Source organism: Tupaia chinensis, unplaced genomic scaffold (assembly GCF_000334495.1).
Source record: "Tupaia chinensis unplaced genomic scaffold, TupChi_1.0 Scaffold000005_2, whole genome shotgun sequence".
NCBI lineage: Eukaryota > Metazoa > Chordata > Mammalia > Scandentia > Tupaiidae > Tupaia > Tupaia belangeri.
This window is the reverse complement of record NW_006159434.1, coordinates 3633729-3659595: the sequence shown is the minus strand read 5'-3', so window position 1 is coordinate 3659595 and position 25867 is coordinate 3633729. Positions and strand designations below refer to the sequence as shown.

The window sequence follows — 25867 nt, the reverse complement described above, 5'->3', positions numbered from 1 at the left end:
TAATGAGGCCCATGGCAGACCTAGGTATGGGTGCTGGAGGAGTAGGGTAGTACCTGTTAACAGCTGTCTCTTAATAGGAGGGAGGTGCAGTTGACACTGGGGAAGGCCTAGTGACCATGTGATAAGGTCATGAAACCAACATATTACCATCTCCCATGATGCCTATCCAGCTTGAAGTTCTTAATTATGTCACCATTTTATTAGAATTTATAAAAAGCCAACGAGTCCACTTTTTTTTTCATCAAATTTTAGATTTTATATAGGGGTCTTGCCAGAGAAATAAATAAAATTCACAAAATTTTAGGGACTTTTGGGAATTTTAGGCAAGTTAAAGGCAGTAAAAATGGAAATAAAGTAGTTTTCAAATTTGATTATGCATTTGAAAGACCTAGAAAGCTTTAAAAATATTACCAATATCAGGGTCTTACACTAAAGATTCTGATATAATTGAACTGGGACTCAAACTGGATATTTCAAGTTTTCAAAGGTCCTTAGGACAGACTTGAGAAGCAGTGCTAAAACTCCCTTCTCACTTGAGAATCACCGCAATAATATTACTTGTCAAATATATGGCCATGGGAGAAGCGAATGGACTATTTGCTATCTATGTACTTGTTTCTCAATACCCTACAAAAGCCAAAAATATCCTGCCCACAAGGAGCGCTCATTTAGCAACTTTAACTGCATTGGTTTCTGCCGTGAATTGTGAATTTTTTCCTATTGCAAATAGTTTCTTTGCTCAGATTTCTAATGGGATTTCCTGTTTTGCAATAGCCATTGCAATTGTTATAGCTAATCTGAGGCATAATGTTTTAAATCAATTTAACGCCCAGCCAACTTTACACAGGTGTTTCATATATGGTATCTTATCACCAATAAAAATGATACACAACCTGTTCTGGAGTTACACAACAAACAATTCCCAGCAATCACCTTTATTACAAAATATGAAACAGATCACAGAGACGGTTCCTTTATGGTAGAGATTTACAACATTGCATTTACAACTGCTTACTATGGAAAATACTGAAGGTCAGTATTTGAGATTTGCTCCACTACACATCTTGTTTTCAGGAAAATAAGGAGGGTAATCTGTCATGTTAGTAAAGATATGTACTGTTTGAAGCATTATGCACTTCAAGGAGAAAACCCAACTCTTAAATCAATGTTTAAAGTATATTTGGATAACAATAGCTCTCATTCATAAATAATAAAACAAGCTGTTAAAGGGTATCTGATAAATACTTTAGGCCAAGAGGAGTCAAATATAATGGGAAGGGGGATGCCGTTTGAACAGAATAAAGATGCAATGGCTTATATGACTGACATAAACTAAAAAGAGACAAAAATGTGGTGCTCTTAGACATGAGCCTAAATAAGAATGCAGTATACATTAAAGAAAGTTTAGTGTATTTATGGAAGCCCTTACTTCTAAATGAGTAAGCCTGACTGAGAATCTAAACACAAATGAAATAAAGTTTTATTCAAGAATGTTCTATAATAAGTTATTATTGTAAATTAAGGTAATTTTTTTCAGATAGAGTTTTGGTTTAATTATCTGAGTTTATTAGTAGACAGTGGGGTTCCTTAGCTCAAAGTGCCTATCTCATTCTTTCAGATATTTTCATCACCAGCCACCAGGTCTGACACAGAAACCATCCTATATATGTTTGTTAAATAAATGACAACAAATATCCATTAAATATTTACTAGGTTTCAAGTGCTTTGTTAGGCAGGAACTTGTAAGACACCTTGAATTATTAATTATCTAGATACCAACATTTGATGGTAGACTTTACTACTTTAATGTCTCTAATTTAAAGCATAAAATTTAATCCTAGAAACTTCAGTTAAGCAATAAAGAAATAATTCATGTAAATGAGGAAGACTAGTTTCACACTGAGCTTCAAGAAATGGGCTAGGAAAATGACTAGCATATTTATAATCCTTCCATAAAATGCCACCTAATAATTGATTGCCAGAGGCTTTCCACTGAGTTCCTATGAGTTAAGTAGAAGACATGCCCAGCTTAAAAATTAAATATATGATAAGGGACAAATATATAAGAAGTAAATGAATACAAGGAAATATTTCAAAAGTAACATATCTAGCTTAATGGTTACAAAATATGAGATTTTAAAATCACAATTCTATTTCATGAATGCATCAATATCTGACCCAGCAATCCCTGCTACATTATTGGAGAAGGACATGCTCAGAAGAAAACTTCACTTTCCAATATATATGTGCATGATAGAAAAGGGAGGCCTCTAGCCAAAGTGGTACAAATAGAAAGGATCTGCTGCACAGTGGCTGAGGTTACATGGCAGATCTGAGTTTAGTTCCTGGCCCAGCCTAAACAGGCCAAGCATGGTGACATTTCTTAGGGTAGACTTCAAAGAAGTGGCTTTGACTTCAGGCTTAAATATCATGATTCCCTGAAACAAAGGAAGAAGGGCGAAGAGAAAGGTCCAGTTAAGAAGAGATGACTGGACCCATCTAGCATGTGGAGCACATATGGGCAAGCTGCACCTAGAGCAAGCCCGGAAAAGGATAAAGCCATTCCTGACAAATATACTATACCCCCCACACCAGCTCCTCTTTGGCAACCTATTTTATGGGACATGCTCACTGCTTGGTAGTCTCTGTTTTTCTCTTGTTATTCTGCTTTTTTATACAGAGAGTCACAACTAAGAACTCACAAAGAGTGGAAGAAAATATTATTTTTCCTTTCTCACAAAAATATAGCACATGACAATGTGACTTGTATATTCAATAGGTACTGAAAGACTGTCTCCTCATGGTGGAAATGGAACAATAAGTCCTAAAATAGCAGCAGCTTTAGCTTGCCCATGATTTGATGGAATAAACATCATGTATTAATTTATTACTCCAGTGGAGAGAGGTTATCTCTGTATCAATGATATTAGCAAACTTTACTGGAAAATATTATCCAATAAACCTCTTTAAAAAGCTTCCCCTACTTGGGACCAGCAGTTAGCGTAATGGCTACGTCACCGGACTCCCATGTAGTTGATTGTGGTCTGAGTCCTGGACCTGGTGGCTTAAATTCATGCTGGGTGCATGAACGTGCATGCCCAAGATCCCGAGAGGAGAATGAAAGAAAAGGGATTGAGGCATGACTATCCCCCCTGGCGGGTGATTTCTTGACTCCTGTCTCTCTGTCTCTCTTTGCCTTTCTGGTGAGCGCACATGCCCTATAGCAAAGACTCCCTCAAAAAAATTTTTTTGAAAGAAAAAAAGAAAAAAAAAAGCTTCCCCTGATGTTAATACTTACTCTCAAATATCAAGAACTAAGAATTTAAGAAGGTGAAAGTAAAATGATCTGTTCTTTTAAAATGGGTGGATTTTCCATTTTGAAGCTGTCATCTGCTTAGTAGTGAAGGCATCTATGTCACTGATTCTGATATGAAAATCTAAGTATAGTATAGAGTTGCACTTGTTTCAATTGCTTCGTTGAGATCAAAAATATAAATTCCAATCAGAACTCCACAGTTTGGAGTATCAATTTCAATGTATCAGTTGTTGCATTAGTCATAGACAGCACCAGACAAGACTACTAAATTATGTACCAATTCAGACGGCATTGAATGAACAGACGCAAGGACTTATAACAGTTGTTAGGAAAAAAAAGAAATGGAAAAGTGCCCAATCTGTGACAACAGAAAGAGCACACATGCAAAAGGCTGAATTTGTAACTACACCTAACACTACTGTAAAGCTAAAGACCGGGGAATAGTGTATTTAATACATATTAAAATACTATGCAAATAAACCTTTAAATGCTTTCTTTTTCTCTATTGCTTTTACTAAAATATAGTTTCAAAACCGGTTAAACCTTGACTTACTTTACTTAAGGTTTCACTCTCTATTGTTTCCTGTACATTGAGAATAGGGCATAGTGTTGAAATGAATATGGATGATTTTATTTCAGAATGTCCTCAATATTCTGCCACACACAGAGTGAAAACATCTGTTTCTCAGAGATATAAATGGATGGATTTTGATGCTGCAAAGTGAGACAATGGTAGGTATGAGGAGTTAGAACATTTTGATGTGAGGTTTAGTTTTCAGTACAGGATGAGAAAAGGGATGTGCTATAATTATGTAGTCCCTACCCCTCTTGCAGCATACAACCCATGGAAAATACTTTTGGAAATAAAAGAGACTAAATTGGTGGGTTCGGCCAATTGGGACCTTACAGAAAAAGACAGAGTGTCAGAGTTTTAAAAAGATTTTCCAAGAGTACTTTAAACATACTAAAACAAGATTGCAACTCTCTGAATTAAGGCTAAGAAGTAGCTAATCATTCATGACACATTATTTCTTTCTGTTTCACATGAAGCCAGAGGAACCTGAAGGAAAGATTTCTAAATCTCTATAGTCATTAGCGCTTGCTATTATGCTGGTAGACTTCCCCATGTTTTATTATGGAAAACAGGAAATCAGTTTTCTCTACACTAAATCAGTTCTGTTAAACTCATCGAAATTTGGAAATTAAGGCCCAGCCACAGTGCCACAACCAGAAGGGCACTGCTGCCTAGTGGCTGAGGTTCAGTTCCCAGTGCAATTTAAATAGGCTGATCACATTGACACTCATCTATAATCCCAGGTAACTGGGAGGCTGGGACCAGAGGAGCATGACATGTCATAATCCTGTCAAAAATCTGTTTCTCCCTCTCCCTTTCTCTCTCTCTCCCCTCTCTCTCCTCCCTCCCTCCCTCTCTCTCTCCCTCTGCCTCCCATCTTTTCTCTCTTATAACAAATTAGAAATTAAAATAAAATAAATGTCCTGAGTATTCATAAAAGTGAAATACAATATTTTGCTAGAAATTGAAGAGATACAGAAGAATATGGATTTGATTAACATGAAGTCACAGTCCAGATGTGAATATTATACTTATGTGTAGAAATGAGTGGAGATACTACAAAAGGCTTCATGCAAGAACAAGTTTCCAGAAAGACCAAGAGAGAAGCAATAGTTAAAATGTCAAATTGAGACCAGCAGTTGGCGTAATGGCTACGTCATTGGACTCCCATGTAGTCGACTGCGGTTTGAGTTCCAGACCTGGAGGCTTGAACTCACACCAGGCATGTGTGAGCCCGTGCCGAAGATCCCAAGAGGAGAATGGAGGAGAAGGGATTGTGGTGTGGCCATCACCCCTGGGGAGGTATCTCACTTTCTATCTCTTTGTCTCTCTCTGCCTTTCTGGCTAGCACACATGCCTTATGGCAAATATCTCTCCATAAAAAAATAAAATGAAACAAAAAGTCAAATTAATAGTTTTGGATGTAGCAAGCAGAAAGTCTTGAGCAAATGATAAATTGGTTACATTTTAATCAAGAAAGAAAAATAAATTACAGTACTGAATCTGTGGTGGAAAATGTAGTTAATACAAGAAGATGATTCCCTCTGTATAGGAGTGAATTATAGCAATAGCTAACAAGAGCAGCTCATTTAAGGAGGGAGACTTTTATATTATTTTTTTCTCAACAAATGACATTTACATATATTTAAAGGTAAAAGGGCAGTGGCTTATAGAAAGAGACTAAAGATCTAGATATTTCAAGAGTTGGAAAGAATGAATGAGAGACTAAAAAGGAGCTCAGAAATATAAAGGGACTTTACAAAGATTGTTTTAAATATTAGGATAGTATGATTTATAGTAAAACACTGATATTTAGGGCTGGAGATTGAGAGGGGAATTTGAAAATGGTCAGAGAGGTTTGGATAGTCATTCAAGACATGGGATAAAAAGATAAAGAAAAAAAAGAGAACATAAAGAATTCTCGGTATATCTTTAGTAAATGGTGCTGGAAAAACTGGGTATCCACCTGCAGAAAGATGAAACTGAACCCCCATCTTTCACCATTAACAACAGTCAACTCAAAATGGATCAAAGATCTGAACCTAAGACCTCAGACAATAAAACTACTTGTGGAAAATGCTGGGGAAACTCTGGGAGACATTGGAGTAGGCAAAGACTTCTTAAATAAGACTCCCAAAGCACAGGCAATAATCCCTAAAATAGACAAGTGGGACTATATTAGACTAAGAAGTTTCTGCACAGCAAAGGACACAGTAACAAGTGTGAACCGACAACCCTCAGAATGGGAAAATATTTTTGTTAAATATGCCTCAGACAAGGGACTGATAACGAGAATACATAGGGAACTCAAGTGCCTTATGCGAAAAAAAATGATTAACCCGATTAAAAGATGGGAAAGTGAGCTGAACAAAAGTCTCTCTAAGGAAGACATACGAACAGCCAAAAAGCATATGAGGAAATGCTCGACATCCCTCATCATAAGGGAAATGCAGATAAAAACCACAATGAGATACCACCTAACCCCTGTCAGAATGGCAAAGATTAAGAATATAAAAAGTGATAAGTGTTGGCGGGGATGTGGTGAAAAGGGAACCCTCCTACACTGTTGGTGGGAATGTAAACTAGTTCAACCACTGTGGAGAACAATATGGAGGTTCCTCAAAGATCTACAAATAGAACTACCATTTGATCCAGCAATCCCACTTCTGGGTATTTACCCAAAAGACAGGAGAACGCTCAGTCAGAAAAGTGCTTGCACATCCATGTTTATTGCAGCATTATTCACAATTGCCAAGACATGGAACCAACCTAAATGTCCACAAACTGATGAATGGATTGGAAAAGTGTGGTATATATACTCTATGGAATACTACTCAGCCATAAAAAATAACAAGACCCTGGAATTTGATAGAAAATGGTCAGATATGGAGGATCTATTGCTGAGTGAAGTAAGCCAGGCTATGAAAGAAAGATATTGTATGTATCCACTCAATATATACCGACTATCCGCACTCTATAATAGAGAGCAAAAATTCGGAGGACATAAACACAGTGAAGGTACTTAATGAGAATAGGACAGTGTGGAATGGGGTAAGTGAAGAGAAGAGGATAGAGAAAGATAGCAAGTGAACAATAGAGAGACAGGACGTTAGTGAGAAACAGATAGGGGTTATTAACTGTTGATGATGACATGTATAGTATTCTCAACTGGATTGGTCTGAGAAGTAAAAAAAAAAAAAAAAAAGAATTCTCGGTATATATTAACTGGAGACATACAATGCCTCTCCTTCATAGCTTGACTTGCTTCACTCAGCAATAAATCTTCCATATTCATCCACTTTCTGTCAAAAGTCAGGGTCTTGTTTTTTGTGGCTAAGTAGTATTCCATAGAGAATATAAACTGAATTAGCGGATGATATAGAAACATAGTAAATGGTTATAAATTCCAGATACAGTGTGGGAAGAGGGTGGGTAAAGATGGAGAGTCTGAGGGAGGACATTAAGGAGAAAAGTAGAAATGTAAGGCATTTATGGGACAAAAAAAAATGGGTTATTATCTGTTGAAGATAACGTGTATAGTGTTCTCAGTTGGACTGGTGAGAAATGTATACATGTTGGAATATTCACTTTACAAGCTAAGTAACATGATTGGATGTATAAAAGAAATTGAAATTAAGAAAAAAAAGAATTCTCAACAATACCTAGAGTCCAGCTGAGGCTTAATACCATGAATGTGTAGTGATCTAAATCTTCACTACAATTTTATGCTTTCTTTCCCTTAACATTGTTCAGTCGCTTGTAGAGAGTACATTCTATAAGGATAATCTACAGTTGCAAGTTGGCACTGTAAACAAAGAAGTCATGGATGGCAATGACGAGATAGGGAGATAAATTTAAACAGGAATGCATTTAATCAAGTGGGTCAAATGAACACAGACTGAGCAATTTGATAACTTAGTGAAAGCAAAGCTCATATTAACCAGACAGGATATGTAACACAGATAATAAAGTTGTGATCATAAAAAGGGAAGACTATATTCAAAATCATGAAGCCCTTGTAATCACATAAAAATAAGGTTCAATCAATGTGTGTGTATAGTGTGTGTGTATAACACAGAATTAACAAAACAGTACATAAAATGTAAGACAAAATAGATATTTACACAGTGTCTGGATGGGGGTCCAGATTTTTTAATATGACATTCTATGAGGCTGACCAACATAGGAAAGCTTTGTTTTGTATCCAGACCTCCTTGAACACACAGGGGACACGCATGCCCATGATCTGGGGGCTGAGGGTAGATTGTGGTGTCAAGACCCTTTTGAGTGTACTGTCTCTGTCTCACTCATGGAAGTAATAAATAAAAATTAAACTCTTAAAAAAATAGGTATTTATCTATGGCGTTAGCTACATTAACAGTTGTAACACTGAATATCAGGTGCAAGTATAAGTCTTGAATAAGTGTGAAATAAGCATGGAAGGGGAATCCAAAATGAACAGTGTCTGCCAAAGCTTTTGCCACTTTTTGCCACTGAGGAAATCTTCAGTCACTACACATTGAGTTGAAAAAAGAATTTATTTCAAAGTAAATTATGCTGTTAAAACTCTACAAAAATCTTCATGTCATACTTGCAGTGCAATGCCCCTAGAAGAGCATATCTATAGCACATGTGAAGATGATGGTAAATAGGTTTCTGGAGGTGGTAACGTTAAATTAGAGTTCTTTGTGTGATTTAATTTTCTTATAACACTGGTAACACTAAACCAAATGATTAATAAGGAAAACTAGTGAAAGAAATAAAATAAATGACCTTCATAATTGCTGCAGATTTAGCCTCATGCAGTTGCTAGATCATAATGCTCCAGAAAGTAATCTATGAGAATAATCCTTCACTAAAGACAAGACACTTCTCTTCAGAAGTATACCATTAGAATTAGTTTCATTTGGAGATAACCTTTAAAAAACATCTCAAGTGCTGTTCTGCATTGAAATTCCCAAATTATGCCTTCAGGAGAATTTCTAAAGAAAGAACTTCCAGACATTTCTGGATTGTTGAACAGAATAGGAATTGAAAAAGTACCTTGGAGACTCCAGCAAAATGGGCATTTTAATATATGTTCACTCAAACATTCTCATTGACCCTCTCCCTCCAACCTCTTCATGTAGCCTTAGAGCAAATGACTACACAAATGTCAGGAGTCTGGAGGAAGATAGGCTGATGACAGAGAATGGCTTTTACATACTTGTGTTGCTACTACAGCTACTTTTTCTGTTATCCATTACGGTAGTCTGAAAGAAGCCACTTTGTAAATTCACCTCAGGCAGATATAAAGAAATCAGAAATATACTCCTTTGAGAATCTCAGTTAGTTCTGTTTCTGCCATCTTCAGTTTAGCACTTTGGTGAACATACTCTTTAACAAGCCTGGCCATTTGTGCAAACCCTGAGGGCAATTTAGACTCAGGCTTAGCCAAAGGGGGGGAGAAATCTTAAGGATCTTGGACAAAAAAAAAAAAACGTCTACATGGAAATTTTTAGGTTAATGCTAACTAAGGGAAAGTCAACAGATTGAATAGACAACCCAATTTGTGTTTATACAAGCAGTTTTAAAAAACTATTAACCAGATTCAACAAATTGTACTTCTTTTAGTTGGAAACAAATATTGTTTACACTAATTAGTCAATCACAGGTGGCTATGTGTTGAAATATGTCTTTCCTCCCTAATTAGCTGAATGACAACTGGTTAAAGAATGGATGAACTGTGGAGTGTGGCATTTGCTTTTATTCTTCTATTTAAATTTCACTATTTTCTCTGTGAGATATTATCTTTTAAAAAGAGGTAGAAAAAAATGTCTGTCTCTGTAATTTAAACCTCTGATTTGGAATTTAAAAATAACTACTGTTTGGTAAGGCTTCTGAAGTCATTTAAATTTAAATCTAGGGGAAGTCACTGAGAAATTCTCCTGCCCTTTGATGTTTTAGAATCTAAAAGATAATAAAGCATTCATCTAGATATTTCATTCTTAGCTAAGATAATGTGTTGCCTTACTTTTTTTACAAATGCAGGATTCTCATGTGTTTCATTTACTCTGAATCAAACTGAACATAAAGGCCACATTTTGTAATTTATTTTTTAAAAACCTAAATGGGTAAAGTTGAGGAGTTCAAGAGATTAATTTAACTTTTTATGGAAACATTTGCAATAAATCCAAAGTTAATGAATATTCTGACACTTAATATATTTAAAGTTTATGGCTTCTTGAATTTAATGTCCAAAATACCCTTCAAAAGGTATACATAAATGCAATGAACCAAAAATAAAGGGCACCAGAGGACAGACCTAATCTCCATGGTATATGTTAACCATATTATATCAACTTAGGTATGGAATGTGTATAAGACTAGTGGAAGAAACTTGATGAGGGGTCCATAGTCATTGTAATTGACAGAAATAAAGTATTTTGGAAAATATCACCCTTCAAGAAACATCTTGAGCATCTTCTAACACTACATATATTAAATGTTACTACTAAAATATAATAAAACCTATTATTTCAAGATAAAAGAAGTATTTGTGTTATTATAGCAATTTTTTATCTTTCTTTTTCCAGGCCTGTATTTTTATTTGACAAAAGGGCATGTGTGCTTACCAGGGAGAGACAGAGAGAGACAGAGATGGAGAAAGCACTCCTCAATGAAACATATTCACACTGCAATCTCTTCTCCATTTCTCTATCCCATCAGGTTTTGGGGGATGCACACACACTTTCCTGAAGTGTTCTTTTTTTTTAAGGTGCTGGGCTGGGATTTGTACCATATGGTCAGTCATCTGGGATCTGGCTCCCTTAACCAGAAGACCACAGGACTGGTTCATCTGTTCATTTTTAAAGGAAATATTATGAAGATAACTGTCTACTTTCAAATCCTAGTTCATTTACTTATGAGTTCTATAACCTTAGAAAAGACATTTAAGTTCTCTATACTGCTAGTTCCTTATCTGCAAAAAAAGTTGTTAGGGTTATTGTGTGGATGAAGTCAGTATACAACTATGCATAAATATATGTAGGTATATGCAAACATATGCACATATACACAAACATGCATAATTATACCCACATGCACACATTCAATGCTTGGAACAGAGGATGTACAATACTAGTAGCTGACTTTGGTCATGCTTACTTCGCTATAGAAAGCTAATGGAAAAAATTGATCAAGTGTTCACATTTGCCCATTTTTAGCTCCCTGCTTTGTCTTTACCAAACTTTAGTCAGGTTTCTCTCTTTTCTACAGGCTCCTGAATTTGGCCTGACCCTGAGCCTGAGCAAGCACTAAAATAGTTGAATGTGTTCCCATCAGCAGCTTCTCCTGGGAATCTGCAGACCACAGTGAGACATTTTCTTATTGGCCTGTGCTAAACATTTCTCTCACTTACTTGTCCAGCTTCATTATAAAGGAGCCTGCTTCTCTCTGTTTGCCCCTCCTGCCTTTATGAAACAAATGCCTTTTCTGTTGGATGTTGAGACTCTTGAAGATTTCTAAGATAAGAGACTTCTTCCTAGTGTATTTGACTTTCTAGTGAATAAAGTCTCTACCTAAGTCTACATTTGTTTTGGTTTGTCCAAAAAAAAAAAAATAGGAGCCAGCAGGTAGCATGGTGATTAAAGTGCTGGACTCCCACGGTTCAAGTTCAGGACTTGGTGGGTAGTTTGGTTTCTCACTTTGTCTGTTTCTCTCTGGTCAAATTTAAAAATAATAACAATAATACTAAATAAAATTAAATAAATAATTATTTACCAAGAAGAAAAAAGAAACACAAAAACCAAAAAAGAAAAAGAAAAATTCCTTTACAATTTATTTTCCATTGGTCCTTATACTGTGATTATATTGATGGTTTAACATCTACTATTGTGGTTTCTGTCTAAATGTCATGACCTAGCTGTATTCTGAACTGGAGCATCAGTTCATCCTAGAATGCTGTATACATAATCCTAACTTTTAAAAATAAAGACACATCTCTCTTTATAGTCACTGCACTAGATAAAATTTGCCAATCTCGCTGTACTTCAAAATTCCAATGTTTAAGTAACTGTGTCATAGGTTCATTTCTAACTTTTATATGAATGGTTATGAATGTTAGAACATCAAAACATATAGGGTTTCTCCCCCATTCTCACTCTCTACATCTCTCTCTCACCACACATACATACACACATACAGAGATCAATGTACCACATAAAGAAATTTTAGCAATGACAGACTGCATATGCGATGGTATTCCCACAAAAAGTGTATAGATTATACCACGTAACTTAGGTCTTGTGTGTAGTAAGCTGTACATAAATGCTATGTTCACACAATGACAAAATCACAGCATCATATTTCTCTAAACGTAAGTCCTTTGTTAAGTGATGCCTGATGGTATATTTATAGTATACATAAAAAGTGTATGTATATATTATAAGTATAAAATATATGCATATTATATTCACATATATATGTTTACATATCCATATGTTTTACACACATATAAAGTAGCACATGTACATTAGGTGCAAGTGACATTTTATTACCCTTACTTCCCTCTTTTTGACTGTAGATCACTTACGAATTTTTGTCTTCTGGGCGGAGCTGACTTTCAAAAATTCATCACCATAAGGCTACAGTGTTACTCAAGATAATTCATACAGGATTTCAAAACCCTCAGAAAGGTGTATTAATTTAATATTCTCTGATGCTATTATTTTAGTTATCTTTCAAACATTAATAAAAGTTCATTTTCTCATTCTAGTAAAATTCCATTTTTAGGTAATTCTCACACTTCATAAAGAAATGAAAGGTCAACAGATTACTTTCTGACTTAGCCTACACCACTCTCGAGGAATTTATTTTTCAAATGTAAAATCTGGTCTCTCACACTAGAATAAGATCATTCATCCTAAAGATTATACACATTTAACCTAGCAATAGAAATGGTAGCATGTTGGTGCCTAATATGGATAATATTTAAGACTTAATATAATTTCAATAATAATGTCCATTAGAAGTTTAATGCAAACATATTTCTTTCTATCTCAAAATATGGCAAGGAAACTAAGGCATATGCTCTAGGAGAAAAATATCAGTGAACAATTAAAAAACAGTTTTCAATGACAGTGAAGTTTAATTAGTGAGGTAATGGGATTTTTACAATATGTGTGAGGTAGTTTGTATTTTTCTTAACAGTAGGAAGTTAACTATTTTTAGAAGTCTGGATTACTCATAAATATTTGAACAAATTTTAAAATTTTCACAGTGGTGAAAGATGACTTTGCAAAACTCATTTTCTCTGAGAAAATAATTTTGCTCATTAACAATGTTTAGTTAGTAGTATTCTTTGCTATGACCCATCAGAAATTTTCATGGTTAATATTCATTAACTCTTACTGCTAAAATATAATTTGACACCAAAATAGCTCCATTTTTATTGCTAAAATTTATCACAAAATAACTGTATTACTGGAACATTCACAAAGTGATGCTGTCAACAGTATGTTGTTTGGGCACAGTGGGAAAATAAAGCATTGGTGAAAAATAAAATAAGACTTGAAAATTGCTTTCAGGAAAAATGTATGTGATACAAAATGCGGAGATAGCTCAGCTTGAATCTTTTAAGGCAGAACTATAACATATGTCATCTAAAATACTTACAGTTTTAACTCCATGGAATAACTACTGTACCTTTAGGAATTTAAGGGAAAAATTAACACAGTATTTGGAAATCAATTTTCTTTGAAATTTACAATCTTACCTTTCCTGTTCTTTTCCCCTCAGATTTCCGCTGATTTAGGATAAAATGGAGGCAAGGGAAGCAAACAAAACAAAACAAAACAAAAACAAAAACAAAAATCAGCTCCAATTTGGTTACTGCAAATATACTTTTTTAAAAAAGCATGTCAATATTCCCAGTGCAATAGTATACAATTTTGTACTTCTGCTGAAACCGCTTTCATCTGCTACATTCTTCAGTGGTTTCAGTAAAGGGATATAACAACATTATAAATTTCAAGCAACGAGAAGAGCTATACAAGAAATTTCAATTGGCATCAAAAAATAAGTTATATGTTTAGAATACATAGGTATTAACCAAGAAAAGGCACCCTTCTAATTAGATATTCTTTGTGATACCACTTATTTTCCATCCATTTTAAAATGAATGGGCCTTTATTTCAAGCATGAACAAATTTCTTAATTAAAGTGAGATGAACTAGGCTGGTTGGAATTCATAAATTGGGAGCAAACATAAGAACTATCTATATGACATCAGCACACTATATTTAAATGTTAAATCAATAATTTTGGTGGATCTTAGGGGCATCTTAATTCAACTCTGTTCAACAAAATGCTTTTTAAAACCATCATCACAAAGTCATTTTGTTCCGATTATTTGATTCTTTTTCCCCCAAACACCCTCAAAAGACAGATTAATTTACTTTTTTTTCCTGAAAGAGATTTTTGCTATGGGATACATGCACTTGCCAGACAGAAAGTGAGAATTCACCCCTCAAAGGTTATGGCCATGCCACAATCCCTTCTCCTCCAGTCTCCTCTAGTGATTTTGGGCATACACACACACACACACACACACACACACACACGTGCCCAACATGAGTTTTAATCCGTTGAGTCTGGAACTCAAACCACGTTGGCAACGTGGGAGTCCAGTGACATAGTCAGGACCATCTGCTGGTCCCAGGACAGGGTAATTTACTTTTTAAGATGCTGGAAACATTTCGGTCATTTGTCCATTGTAGAGGATGAAAATAGAAAATACCATATGATAAATGAATCAAATATCTACATTTCTAGCTAATAATGTTTTCAAAAGTAATTTCTTCTCAATTTTTTTCACAATTCCCTGCAGTTTTTACCGATATACGAAAGTTTCTTAGACACTCTTCTTGAATACAAAGAGACAGGGAAAATTGGGATAGGTTGATTCTGAAATAAGGGAAATACAAGGAAAAATGCAAATAATAAAGTAAGCAAATAAGTGCTCTATATTTTATCCAAAGGTTTAGTCTCAGTCTATGAAGGTACATTTTTTTCCCTGTCATTTTAATAGAATTTGAGTGCCCAAGATTAGAATGAAGGTATGTCTCCAGATATACGTACAATTTAATTATCCAAAGAAATATATGTGTGCATTTTGTCCTTCCACTTTCTATACTTATTTTCAGCCTAAGATAGTCATATTGCCCATCTGCATTGATCACATGCAGCCATCAACGCTCAGTGTTAGAACTGAGTTTGTCTGTGAAGAAATAGCCTGAGGATAATGCCTTGAGTAATCTCTTCCAAGAAAGTGTCCTTGGATTTTAATGTCTTTAAACAATCAGTTTTATTAATACTGCTCTGTTTATTGTATATGAGATAATGCTTAAGTAACAGGTTAAAAATTTTAACATTCCAAAAGAAATTGACTCACAAGCCAAAAGATGTTCTAAAACTTTAAACATATCTAAGAATAGAACAAAAAAAAAAATGACATTCTCTATCTTGTAGAGCCACAGCATAACTTTCTATGTTTGCTCCATTAGAAATTATTTTTAAGAACGCAGTAGATTTTAGTTAAATGTTTAACCACTTACCACTGAGTAATCCAAAACATTAAAATCTTCAGTGAGTCACATGAGGGCTAAAAATGTTAATCATATCAACCTTGGTAAATTTTTTTAGTGTATTATTGAAGTTAATAATTGGATTAGCTAGTAATGTTGTGGTTAAAGCAGCTGAATCCCACATGGTCAACTATGCAGTTTGAGTCTTGGAGCCAGCAGCTTGAAAAACACACCAGATACATGTGTGTGCATCCCCAAAATCCCTAAAGGAGAGAGAAATGTAGGAGAAGAGATTGTGTGGTATAACCATCCTCAATGGTGGGGGAGTGCTTTCTAACCTTCCCCATCTCTTTCTGGTGTGCCCATGTGCCCTTTGCCAAGACAAAACAAACACAAAAAAAGTAGAAAAGAAAAGAAAAAAGAAAAGAAAAGAAAAGAAAAGAAAAGAAAAGAAAAGAAAAGAAAAGAAAAGAAAAGAAAAGGAGAAAGAAAGCAATAAAATTTAATGACTTAGCTAACATTTAAGACCGATAAACATTTTGAGACGAGTCCATCCTCACCATTGCAATGAAGAAAGACAACTGCATAGTATGTTTGTTTCCCTAAATGATGTATTTTAATTAAGAGCATTTCCTATGCTGTATGACTTCTGTCCCATTTGGGAATTTCTATTGAGGAAGGCTTAAAATAGATAATGTAAGAAATATTACAATCATGGTCTCTTTGCATGTATCCACACCACACAGACAACACAATCTGTTCTCGTGAGTGGGTTTTAGTGCTTGACTACTAGGCAAGCATTAGAATGAAAAGTAAGCAAGTACAGAAATATATTGGCAGGTAAGCAAGTAGGTTGGCAAATTGATACCAGATTTCATGATAGAAACATTTTTTTAAACCAATACAGGAAGGGGGAAAAACATGCTCAAAAGCAACTTCTCTTTTAATAGAGACAAAGAATTTTATTCCCTTATTAAAAAGCTAGCCCCCAAATGACTGACATTAAATCAACACAATCTCTGTCCACATTAAATTAGATAATGAGGAGGGGGAGAAAAGTTAACTGGTTTGAATATTTATTGGCAAGGATTTTTCCATAATGTGCATTCGTCATGTAGTTTCACATGCTATTAATCTCCTGGTGTAAATAAATTCTAACTCTTATGACCAATAGATGAAAATTTCTCCTACCACATCAAAATTTCTATATTAATAGAGATAATTGAATATAATTAATGAAATAGAGGGAGAAAATATAATGTGCAAGAGAACTAACAAAGTTTGTTGATGTCAAATGTATGGTTCAACAAAAGGAACATATTAAAATTTTAGTCTGTTCCTTTTTATTGTGAATCACACAATAGTAATCAATATAGAAGGGAATGGTGTCAGGTAAACCACCATTGTGAAAAGTTATTTGTGTATACACTAAGGCTATAGTTCAATTGATTAGGAACAAAGTAGACTAGAACCCAAAGACAATATCCTAGATGAGCACTGAATCAAAAACTGACAATAATCTCATCCAATAAAACATCAATCATCACTAAATATTTGCCCATTAAAATCAGGTGTAATATCAACTTGAGATGGTTGGGAATGGTCAACATTTAATGACAAATAATTATGAAAACAATGCTGGCAGTGTTACGCAGGACTCACAGTGTCATGATGATACCTTTTCCGAATGTCATGGTTGAAATAAAAGAAGTATTTATCACTGTAAACACACAGTACTTCCTGAATAAATATTTATCAAATGAATAGATGAAACTGGGAAAGAAGGTTTTTTGTTTGTTTGCTTGTTTGTTTGTTTCTTTATGTGTGCCTATGTGTGTGTCTGTAACACCAAAACTAGAAATGCGTGAAATCAGATTTCTAGTATTGTGCCATGAGGAATACATTTCTCCAATCTGCACTTAAAATTTGAGTACCTAGATGCTACAACTGAGAGAAAATATTACAACTTAAAGCCTGATTAATTTTTACTTAGTGTACTTGGTATGTAACTACCACAATCTAGTTTACTTTGTTTAAGTGCAATGACATTTGTGTCATTCGATTTCAGAATTCTATTTAGTTAACAACTTAGAGTGCCAGTGACTTTAAAGGAAGGAAACTGGTAAATCTAATACTAATAACAATAAGCTTAATTTTTCTTCCCAATATGTTCGCTTATTATTTCCTTTAAAAATGTAAATAACCATTTCAAAAGAACAAATGTATCTATATATCTATCAGTCCTTGAAAGTGAGAGAGACAGATAGAATCACCAACAAGATGTTAGTGCCATGATCTATCCCTAGCCTCAGTGGGCTATGTGGGATCCAGCTGCCTTAACCACCATGCCACCAGATGGCACCCATATTTTACATAAGGAAATTCTCTCTTATACTGAATGACAATTTTTATGTCATTCAGGTTATGAAATTATTATTTATTAGAATCCAAACTACTATCTATCACTGTTAAAATATGAAAGAAAAGACAGCTGGAAGAAAGGTTATCATGGGACAATGACATGGTAGTTACTGGACAAAGATGAAATAATTTAAGAATACTGGATTAAATCTAATTGAAACTTTTTTTTTTATAGATCCTGAATCTTGGAAGAATCAGAACATGCAGACATTATAGAAAGTTCCAGGATGAAGAGTCAAATTAAAGGGGAAAAAACACAATGTTTATTAATCAAGATGGATGCTAGAGTTCATCTAACAATGCTGAACAGAAACAAGATATTCTCAACAGGACCTAAAAGAAGAATATTATGAGTAATAAAAAATGTCCAACTTGGTTGTGTTAGAATACAAGTGTACCCTTTTCTCACATAATCCTTTCAGCTTATTCAAAACCCAACTCTTGCCCTGAAACATTCTTATACTATGACAGTAATAAAAGCAATGTGACAGACACATCTGCTTTCTGAAAATATTGCATGTCAGTTGAAACAATGTTTCATTTTTAATTGTTTGAATTTTGCATAAAGATACCTTTGTGTGTGTGCTGCTAAAGATGTATGCAAATGTATCCAATATCACTTTAAATTACAGATCATCTTAACGTGTCATTCTTAGAAAATGTGAAAAATCTAACTGAGAATGTTGCATTGTGTCTATTAAAGCCTGTAAATGTTTGCAAAATGAACATCAAAGCAATAAAGTGATTACGAGAATAAACAACAGAATACAAATGATCTTTCTTACTTACTAGAAGAAAAGCATTTCTTTAACTGTGATAGCTACTAGACTGCTTAATTCTATAAGTATTTTCGTTTTCATACTAGATGAAAAACACTATATCTATGATAAATAAAAATGTAAAAGCCAATTATATGCTTGCTTTTATATCAAACTTCAGGATAGACGAAGGGTATTTTAAAATAGCTTATTTTAAATAAGCTATTTTAGCTTATTAGCATGGGTCTCAAATAAAAGATAAATGCTGATATAGTAATTCTAAATAAACATTAGTTAAGTATATAACGTTTTTATAGTGACCTGAACCTAGACTACGGTTGCATTCCTTTCAATTTATCCCTACATTTATAGTTTTGATATAATGTCTTCTAGCTTCTAACAGAGCAAAGAGTTATAATTGTTTGATACCTGATGCCATCTCTTGCTTATTTCCTACAGGGGAAATATTACCTTCTGGGGTTATATAGCTCCTCTGCATTTTTAGTTGGCTCTGATTTATTCTCCCTATTTCAAATTCCTCTAGCAATTCCATGTGGAACTTCCACTTCCAGTGCATTTTCTATAGAATTTTCAAAATCATCAAAGAAACCTGAAGCTCAAGATAAAACCACTCACTTTTTTATTTCAGTTTCATTTACTGTCTTTAGGTTTGTTAGATTTTACTAATCCTGACTCAATACTATCAACTCAAATGAAACAGGACTGCTATAATGGGTGAAATACTGTCCTCTAAAATTTCATTTCCACTTTAACATTAAAGTGTGACTTTACTTAGAAATAGAGTCTTTGCAGATGGAATGAATTAATGATCTATACATCTATAAATATTCCTAGATTTGGGGGGAACTCTAAATCCAATGGCTGGTGTCCTTATAAGAAGAGAAGACATCCGGACACACAGAGAGAAGACCATGTGAAGACGGAGGCAGAGATAGAAGAGATGCAATTATAAGTCAAAGAACACAAAGACTGTCGGTGCAACCAGCAGCTAAGAAGAGACAATGAAAGATCCGTCCTTGTAGCTTTCTGCGGAAGCATGGCCCTAGGACACCTAGATTTTAGACTTCTAGATGACAGAACTGCAAGAAATGTCTATTGTTTCTAAGCCATCAATTTTTTGATAATTTGTTATGGCAGTTCTAGGAACTAATATGAATAGTTCAAAGGACATATTTCAGAAAAAGAAAGGACCAAAGTCAAAATGGGTTGCTTCATTATTTACCTAATTTATCAAACCAAAAGGCATTGGAAGTTATTGACGCCAAATCATTGTATTTTGTGTAATATGTATGCATCTGGAATGAATCAATAAGTGAAGGAAACCAGAATATGTCACCTCAAAAAATGCTTCTTTGGCTTAATTATTTTTTTAACTGAAGACAGTTAAGATGCTAGGAAGTTAAGTCTATGCCTTCCTTCTGTTTGCCTTAAAGCAGGACAGAGAATTACAAAGACAAAAAGGTCTTTCTTTTCTCCCTTCCCTTCCCAACCAAAGACAGAACATAAAAAGTTCTCCTTTATAATCTTTATGAGCTCAGTGAAGGCACCAGAAAAATCTACGAGCAAACATTATTCCATTAGCATCTTTGGACATATTTACCATACCAGTTTTCTCAACTTTAAAAGCCTGGGACTGTTTTCCTTGGTCTTGTCACTTCTCTAAAATTTATTTTTCTTTGTTGAAGACAATATATAAGCCAGGCTCTAAGCCACTGATTTGAGTTACTTTTCTTCCACATGTTTTACACTGCATGGGTTGATAAAGTTGCCTATTATTTTCTTGTTAATCTGTCTTTTATGGTGGGACTCTGTTCTAACTACTAAATCTATGAGGCATGAGGAAAAATTATTTGTTTTTCTCCCCTTCAAAAGCATGGTATATGAAAATGTGTCAGGTTTTAAATAACCAGATATAGGTTACATCTCAGATTGTACATTCATTCTGAAACATTTATTGAAGCCTATCTCACACTAGGTACAAAGTTTCTAAGTTATAGAAGAATTAATGAAATAAAGCCTCTGTCCTAAAGGAGCTCACAGTTTAATAAGTAAGACAGAGGTAGAAGTGATAATTAAGATACATCATTATAAATATTAAAATGGGCAGATGGATAAAATGATATCACATGATAAAGGAGAAAAAAGCTCTGTGACACTTAACAAGTCCTGTGATCTCTCTGAATCTTGGTTAACTAACCTGAAAACTGGGGATAATAATAATAACTCACATCCCTCCCACTTCAGAAATTTATTTTGAAGGTCAAATAAAATCTTTGTATTTCCTGTCTCTTTCTTTCTTATTCTTCTCTCTCAACTCTTTTCGACTACCAATTTTTATATGCTGGCTAGAGAGAGACAGAGAGACAGAAGGACCGAGAGAGGGAGAGGGAGAACATATCCTCAATAGGGTATGCTCACACCGCAATACCTTTGAGATAGGAGATAGAACCCTAAGAAACAGGTAGTCAGGGCAGAAGGCTCAAAGATGGTATAGTGGCAGCTAACCATTCACAATAAACTGCTGGCTCACAAGAAATGGCTTGTAGCTTGCAGCAACAATTCAATGATTAACCTACGCATATTGACCTAAAGCAATTTCGCCTTTTTCCACTTACCCACTATCTTCTGGAACCTAGGCTAATAGGGTTTAGAGCTTTCAGGAAAATGCTCTAGCAATCATTGACTGCTAGGTAATGGTCTCTGAGCTGAAGCTCTCAGACAGACTTGGGCAATCATTTTCTAGGAAGTTATCTAAATGTACAGCATGACATACCTAGCATGTGACCTCCCACAAGGACAAAACATGAACAAGTTCTTCCTAGCTAGGATATAAAAAAACCCTGACCAGAGTCCCAAATTGGCAATTGTTTTTTTCAGAACCCTTCGTGGTCAGGAGCCTCTCTCTTTTTCAATAAACTCTGCTTTTATATCCATGCTCTTTGTCCAAGTATCTAACTCTTCATGAGCTTGAGACAAGGACCAGGTCATCTGGGGTCCTGAATCTGGCACTGATATTGGGCCCTCACACATACTCTAATATCCTGCATCACCTTCTCTTCCATTTCTTCCTTCTATCCACATATTTACCCTTTTGGGGGGCACACATGCATATTTGCCTGTTATATTTCTCAAGCCACCAAGCCTGGAACCAGACCTGTGGTTAAACATGTCAAATCCACCTCCTTAACCACTAGATCCGGGTGGCCTAGTATCTACCATTTTAAAGTGTCTCCTGAATCAGACACTCTCTTAGGTGTTAAATATACATTGTCTGAATTAATATTTAAATATTTCATTATTGTAAATAACATTATCCATATTTACATTTGTAAAACCTAAAGCACAGAAATTTCTGCTATTTGACAAAACTACATAAACTATAAATAAGACATAAATATCTTTTCAACATAGCCCATGATATACTTTAGATATAAATATATACAAACTAAAGTTGATACTAAGAGTTCATGTGCTATATACCTCAATATATCCAGTAAATAAATTAGAAGATGAATATTTTAAACATCCAAGAATAATTATAAATATATGAATATTATAAAACTTCTGTAGTATGTTGTCTACTAACTAAATGATTACCTAAGATAGAGAAACAGTATTTAGATGTGTTTCTGCAGAATAGTCATGTGCATTGATTTCAATATTAGGTAATGATATTTGCATTACCTAGTGGAGTTCTCCAAGTTAATTTTCCCCCAAAATTTTACAATTAAATTTATATTACCTATTAGAATATTTAGATTTTTTTTCTAATACTTTGTTTTTTAATACTACTGAAAAAAAAAGAAAAAAAAAGAGAGAGAGAGAGTGGCATCCCCAACAGAGTCTCCATGCCACAATCCAGATCACAGGCATGCATACATGCCCAGCCTTGACAGAGAATTAATTGTTGGGACCTTCCTATGTGGGTCCAGCTGCATTATCATTGTGCCACAATCTGGCCTTATCCAGTGTTTTCACATATGCAATTCACATCGACAACTCCATAATGTGAAGTCTTGAGTATTAAACAGTTTATTTTCTATAATGTAGACAAATTACTAAATTGTATAATTTACACATTTTCCAGTTCAATCATTTCAGTTCTCTACCAGTTTCAGAGGCATCGTATTCAGAGAACACTCTATGAGTGGAAAAAAGGCCAAGGATTGACAATTTAACTTCCCTTCAATAGAAAGGACTGCCCAGTGTGAAGAAGCTGGGAAATCTACAGCCCAGAATAGATTTTTTTCTCCTACACTATTTTATTCTTTAAAAAAGAGGTTTTTGCCTTAGGGCATGGGTGCTCACCAGAGAAAGAGATCCACAGACAGATGGTGAGAGGGGAAGTGAGAAATTACCTCCCAAGGGCAAGGCAAAGCTGCAATCTTTTCTTCTCCATTCTCCTGCTGGGATCTTGGGTATGCACATGCACACACCCACACACACACCCACACACACACACACACGAGTGATTTTCAAGCCACCAGGTGCAGGACTTGAACCTTGGTCAGCCACGTGGGAGTCCAGGGACATAAGCACTACACCATCTGCTGGTTTCCTCCTACATTATTTCTAACTCACTCATTCATTCACTTGCTGGGCCAGCTAATAAAGATATGGTGATTGCCTAGATAAACATTGTCACCTCTGCCATCACAGAGATTAAAGTTTCTGTAAGAGAATAGAGACAAGAGTATAGCTAATTACAATATGTGTAGTATCAAAATAGTTTGGCAGCTTTTTCCTCATTAAAAAAAGGTATCACTTTATAATTTTACCTCTCAGAGAATAAATTCAAAATATTTAGTTACAGCTTTAGCAGAGATATAAAATGAATATTAATTAAAGTCACAACTTAATATTTACCACAGCTCAACTGCAATAGCTATGATGCTGCCAGATTTCCATAATACAGAAATAAAAGCACTCCTCCTAAGTGATCCATGAAGTCTTGAATTATCAAAGGCTTACATTAAAACTGCATAAGATAGGGTCTGAGCTTTATTTAAAAAGGTATTTCATTCCCCTAGAGGCTCATCTGCCTCAGGCATCTTCCCAGTATTTAGCTCTTAAAGTACCTAAAATATTTTAAGCTTGTACATTTTTTACTGCTTTGTGAAGCTATCATGTAGATTTTCTTTTTTTTCCCCAATTTACCATATTGAAGTTGTTATTTTCAGCTTCCAATTCAACATAAAACAGCCAATGGTTTCATTTATCTCTCAGGCTGAGTTTATTCTTAGCAGAGCTCTATATTCAGGACAGTTTTATTTTTATTATTGCTTATTTATTGTTGGCATTTTTGGAAGAATGAGAGAGTTGTAATTCTTTCAGAGCTTTAACTATGGAATATGATCAATCAACAAATATTTATTGAGCATCTACTATGTGACAGGCATAGTACTTAAGATCTCAGACTCTGGATATAGACTGCCTGGCTCAAAACTCAGATGCATTACTTATTAACACTATGACGTCGGACAAGTTGCTTAGCCACAATTAACAATACATGCTTGAGTCTGCTCATCTGTAACGCACCAATAATAAAAGTAACTATATAATAGGATGACTGTGAGGGTTAATTGAGTTAATAAAGTAAAGCACTTAACACACTGTCACACACACAACAAATACTGGCTATCATTATTATTGTTATTATCATCATCATTATTACTTTAACCATGCGTCGTACAAAACCTTGACAATTCTATGATAAACAGGGAAGAATGGTACAATCCACTGAACATTTAATTGCTGATAACTATGAAAGTGCCTTGAGTGATAGTAAAAGATTGTGAGTGGGAAAACTTTGGCTTTGGGGTCCCAAGTGAATCACTACTTCATGAAAATGACTTTAAAAAAAAAAAACCTGTATAATACTGATCTAGTTTGCCTGAAGCATATAAAATATCTTTAAAAAAATCACACATATTATTCAGCTGGTGAATATGGTCCAAAAGTAAAAAGCTAAGTTTATTAAGGGCTTTAAACATTTATAAATCTCCAAAGCAACATGACTTAATGCATGGCCCTTAATGTTAAATCAGTAGTGAAACAGAGGTTTCTATCTTCGGCTCATGGGATCAGAATCTTGGCCCAGATGATGAGCTCTTTATCATATTCATTCTAATTGTGGCTCATCTTGAAATGATTATTTCTATTGTTAGAAAGAAGCATTGTCAGCACTAAGGATGCAGTGATTAATAGAAAATTTGGTATAATTCCTTTGGATATATGTCTAAAGTCTCAACCGAGCCATGGACCCAAATTATTAAGTGATTAAAGAAATTGTAATTTCCACCCTTTATTCACATTCATCACCTGCATAAGAAATAATAATTGCAAGCAGAGAATAGCAGAAAGCAAAATATTTTATAACTAGTCCTTACACAGATAGAAAGAAAAACTTAAAAATGGACTAACTCTTGATATAATAAGCCAGAACAAAAGAACATCATTAGAAATGCTCTCACAAAATCTAGCTTAATTTAGATGAAGGTCAAATTTATCCTTGGGGGCATGAAGACTTTCTTCTTTTACTGTTATGGCAACCATAGCTATCTTTTATTCTTAAAAAGGATAGAAAAGGAGTCTTAGTCATCCCAGGCTGATAAACTTCAAAAGTTTTATCCTAATAGCATCTGTGCAGCATCCTAGGTAAATTCCCACGTAGGTTCTTTTGTTTATCAGAAAGTCACGTTTCAAAATTGGGCCATTTTCAACATTAAAATGTCAGGACTATCCCATTGTTGCCTTAATAAAGTCATAGCTAAAATAAGCCTAGTTTAATGTATATAATCGATACATTACCTAGGAATAAGTAAATATGTTAAATTAAGAGTCAAGTAAAGGGGGAAATCCTTTCTAGCTAAAAAATTATACTGATGTAGGGAACCAGCAGTTAGTGTAATGGCTATGTTGCTGGACTCCCATGTAGTCGACCGTGGTTTGTGTCCCAGATCCGGTGGCTTAGAACTCACGCCAGGTGCGTGTGCGTGTGTGCCCAAGATCCCGAGAGGAGAATGGAGGAGAAGGGATTATGGCGTGACCATCCCCCCTGGGGGGTGATTTCTCACTTTCTGTCTCTCAGTCTCTCTCTGCCTGTCTAGCGAGCGCACACGCCCTATAGCGAAAAACCTCTCAAAAAAAATAAATTATACTGGTGTATATTGTGTTAAGTATATTTGTTTTCCTTTAAAAACAAATAATATAC

The 25867-nt window shown here is 34.8% G+C and overlaps 1 protein-coding gene across 1 annotated transcript in view; it reads right to left on the bottom strand.

Moving 5' to 3' along the window:
- The window catches only part of PCDH11X (protocadherin 11 X-linked), a 779107-nt gene that overhangs the window by 352459 nt on the left and 400781 nt on the right, over nucleotides 1–25867 (bottom strand). Inside the window, 1 exon segment of the mRNA XM_006139830.2 lies at nucleotides 13645–13674. Coding sequence (XP_006139892.1) covers nucleotides 13645–13674 — 30 coding nt within the window.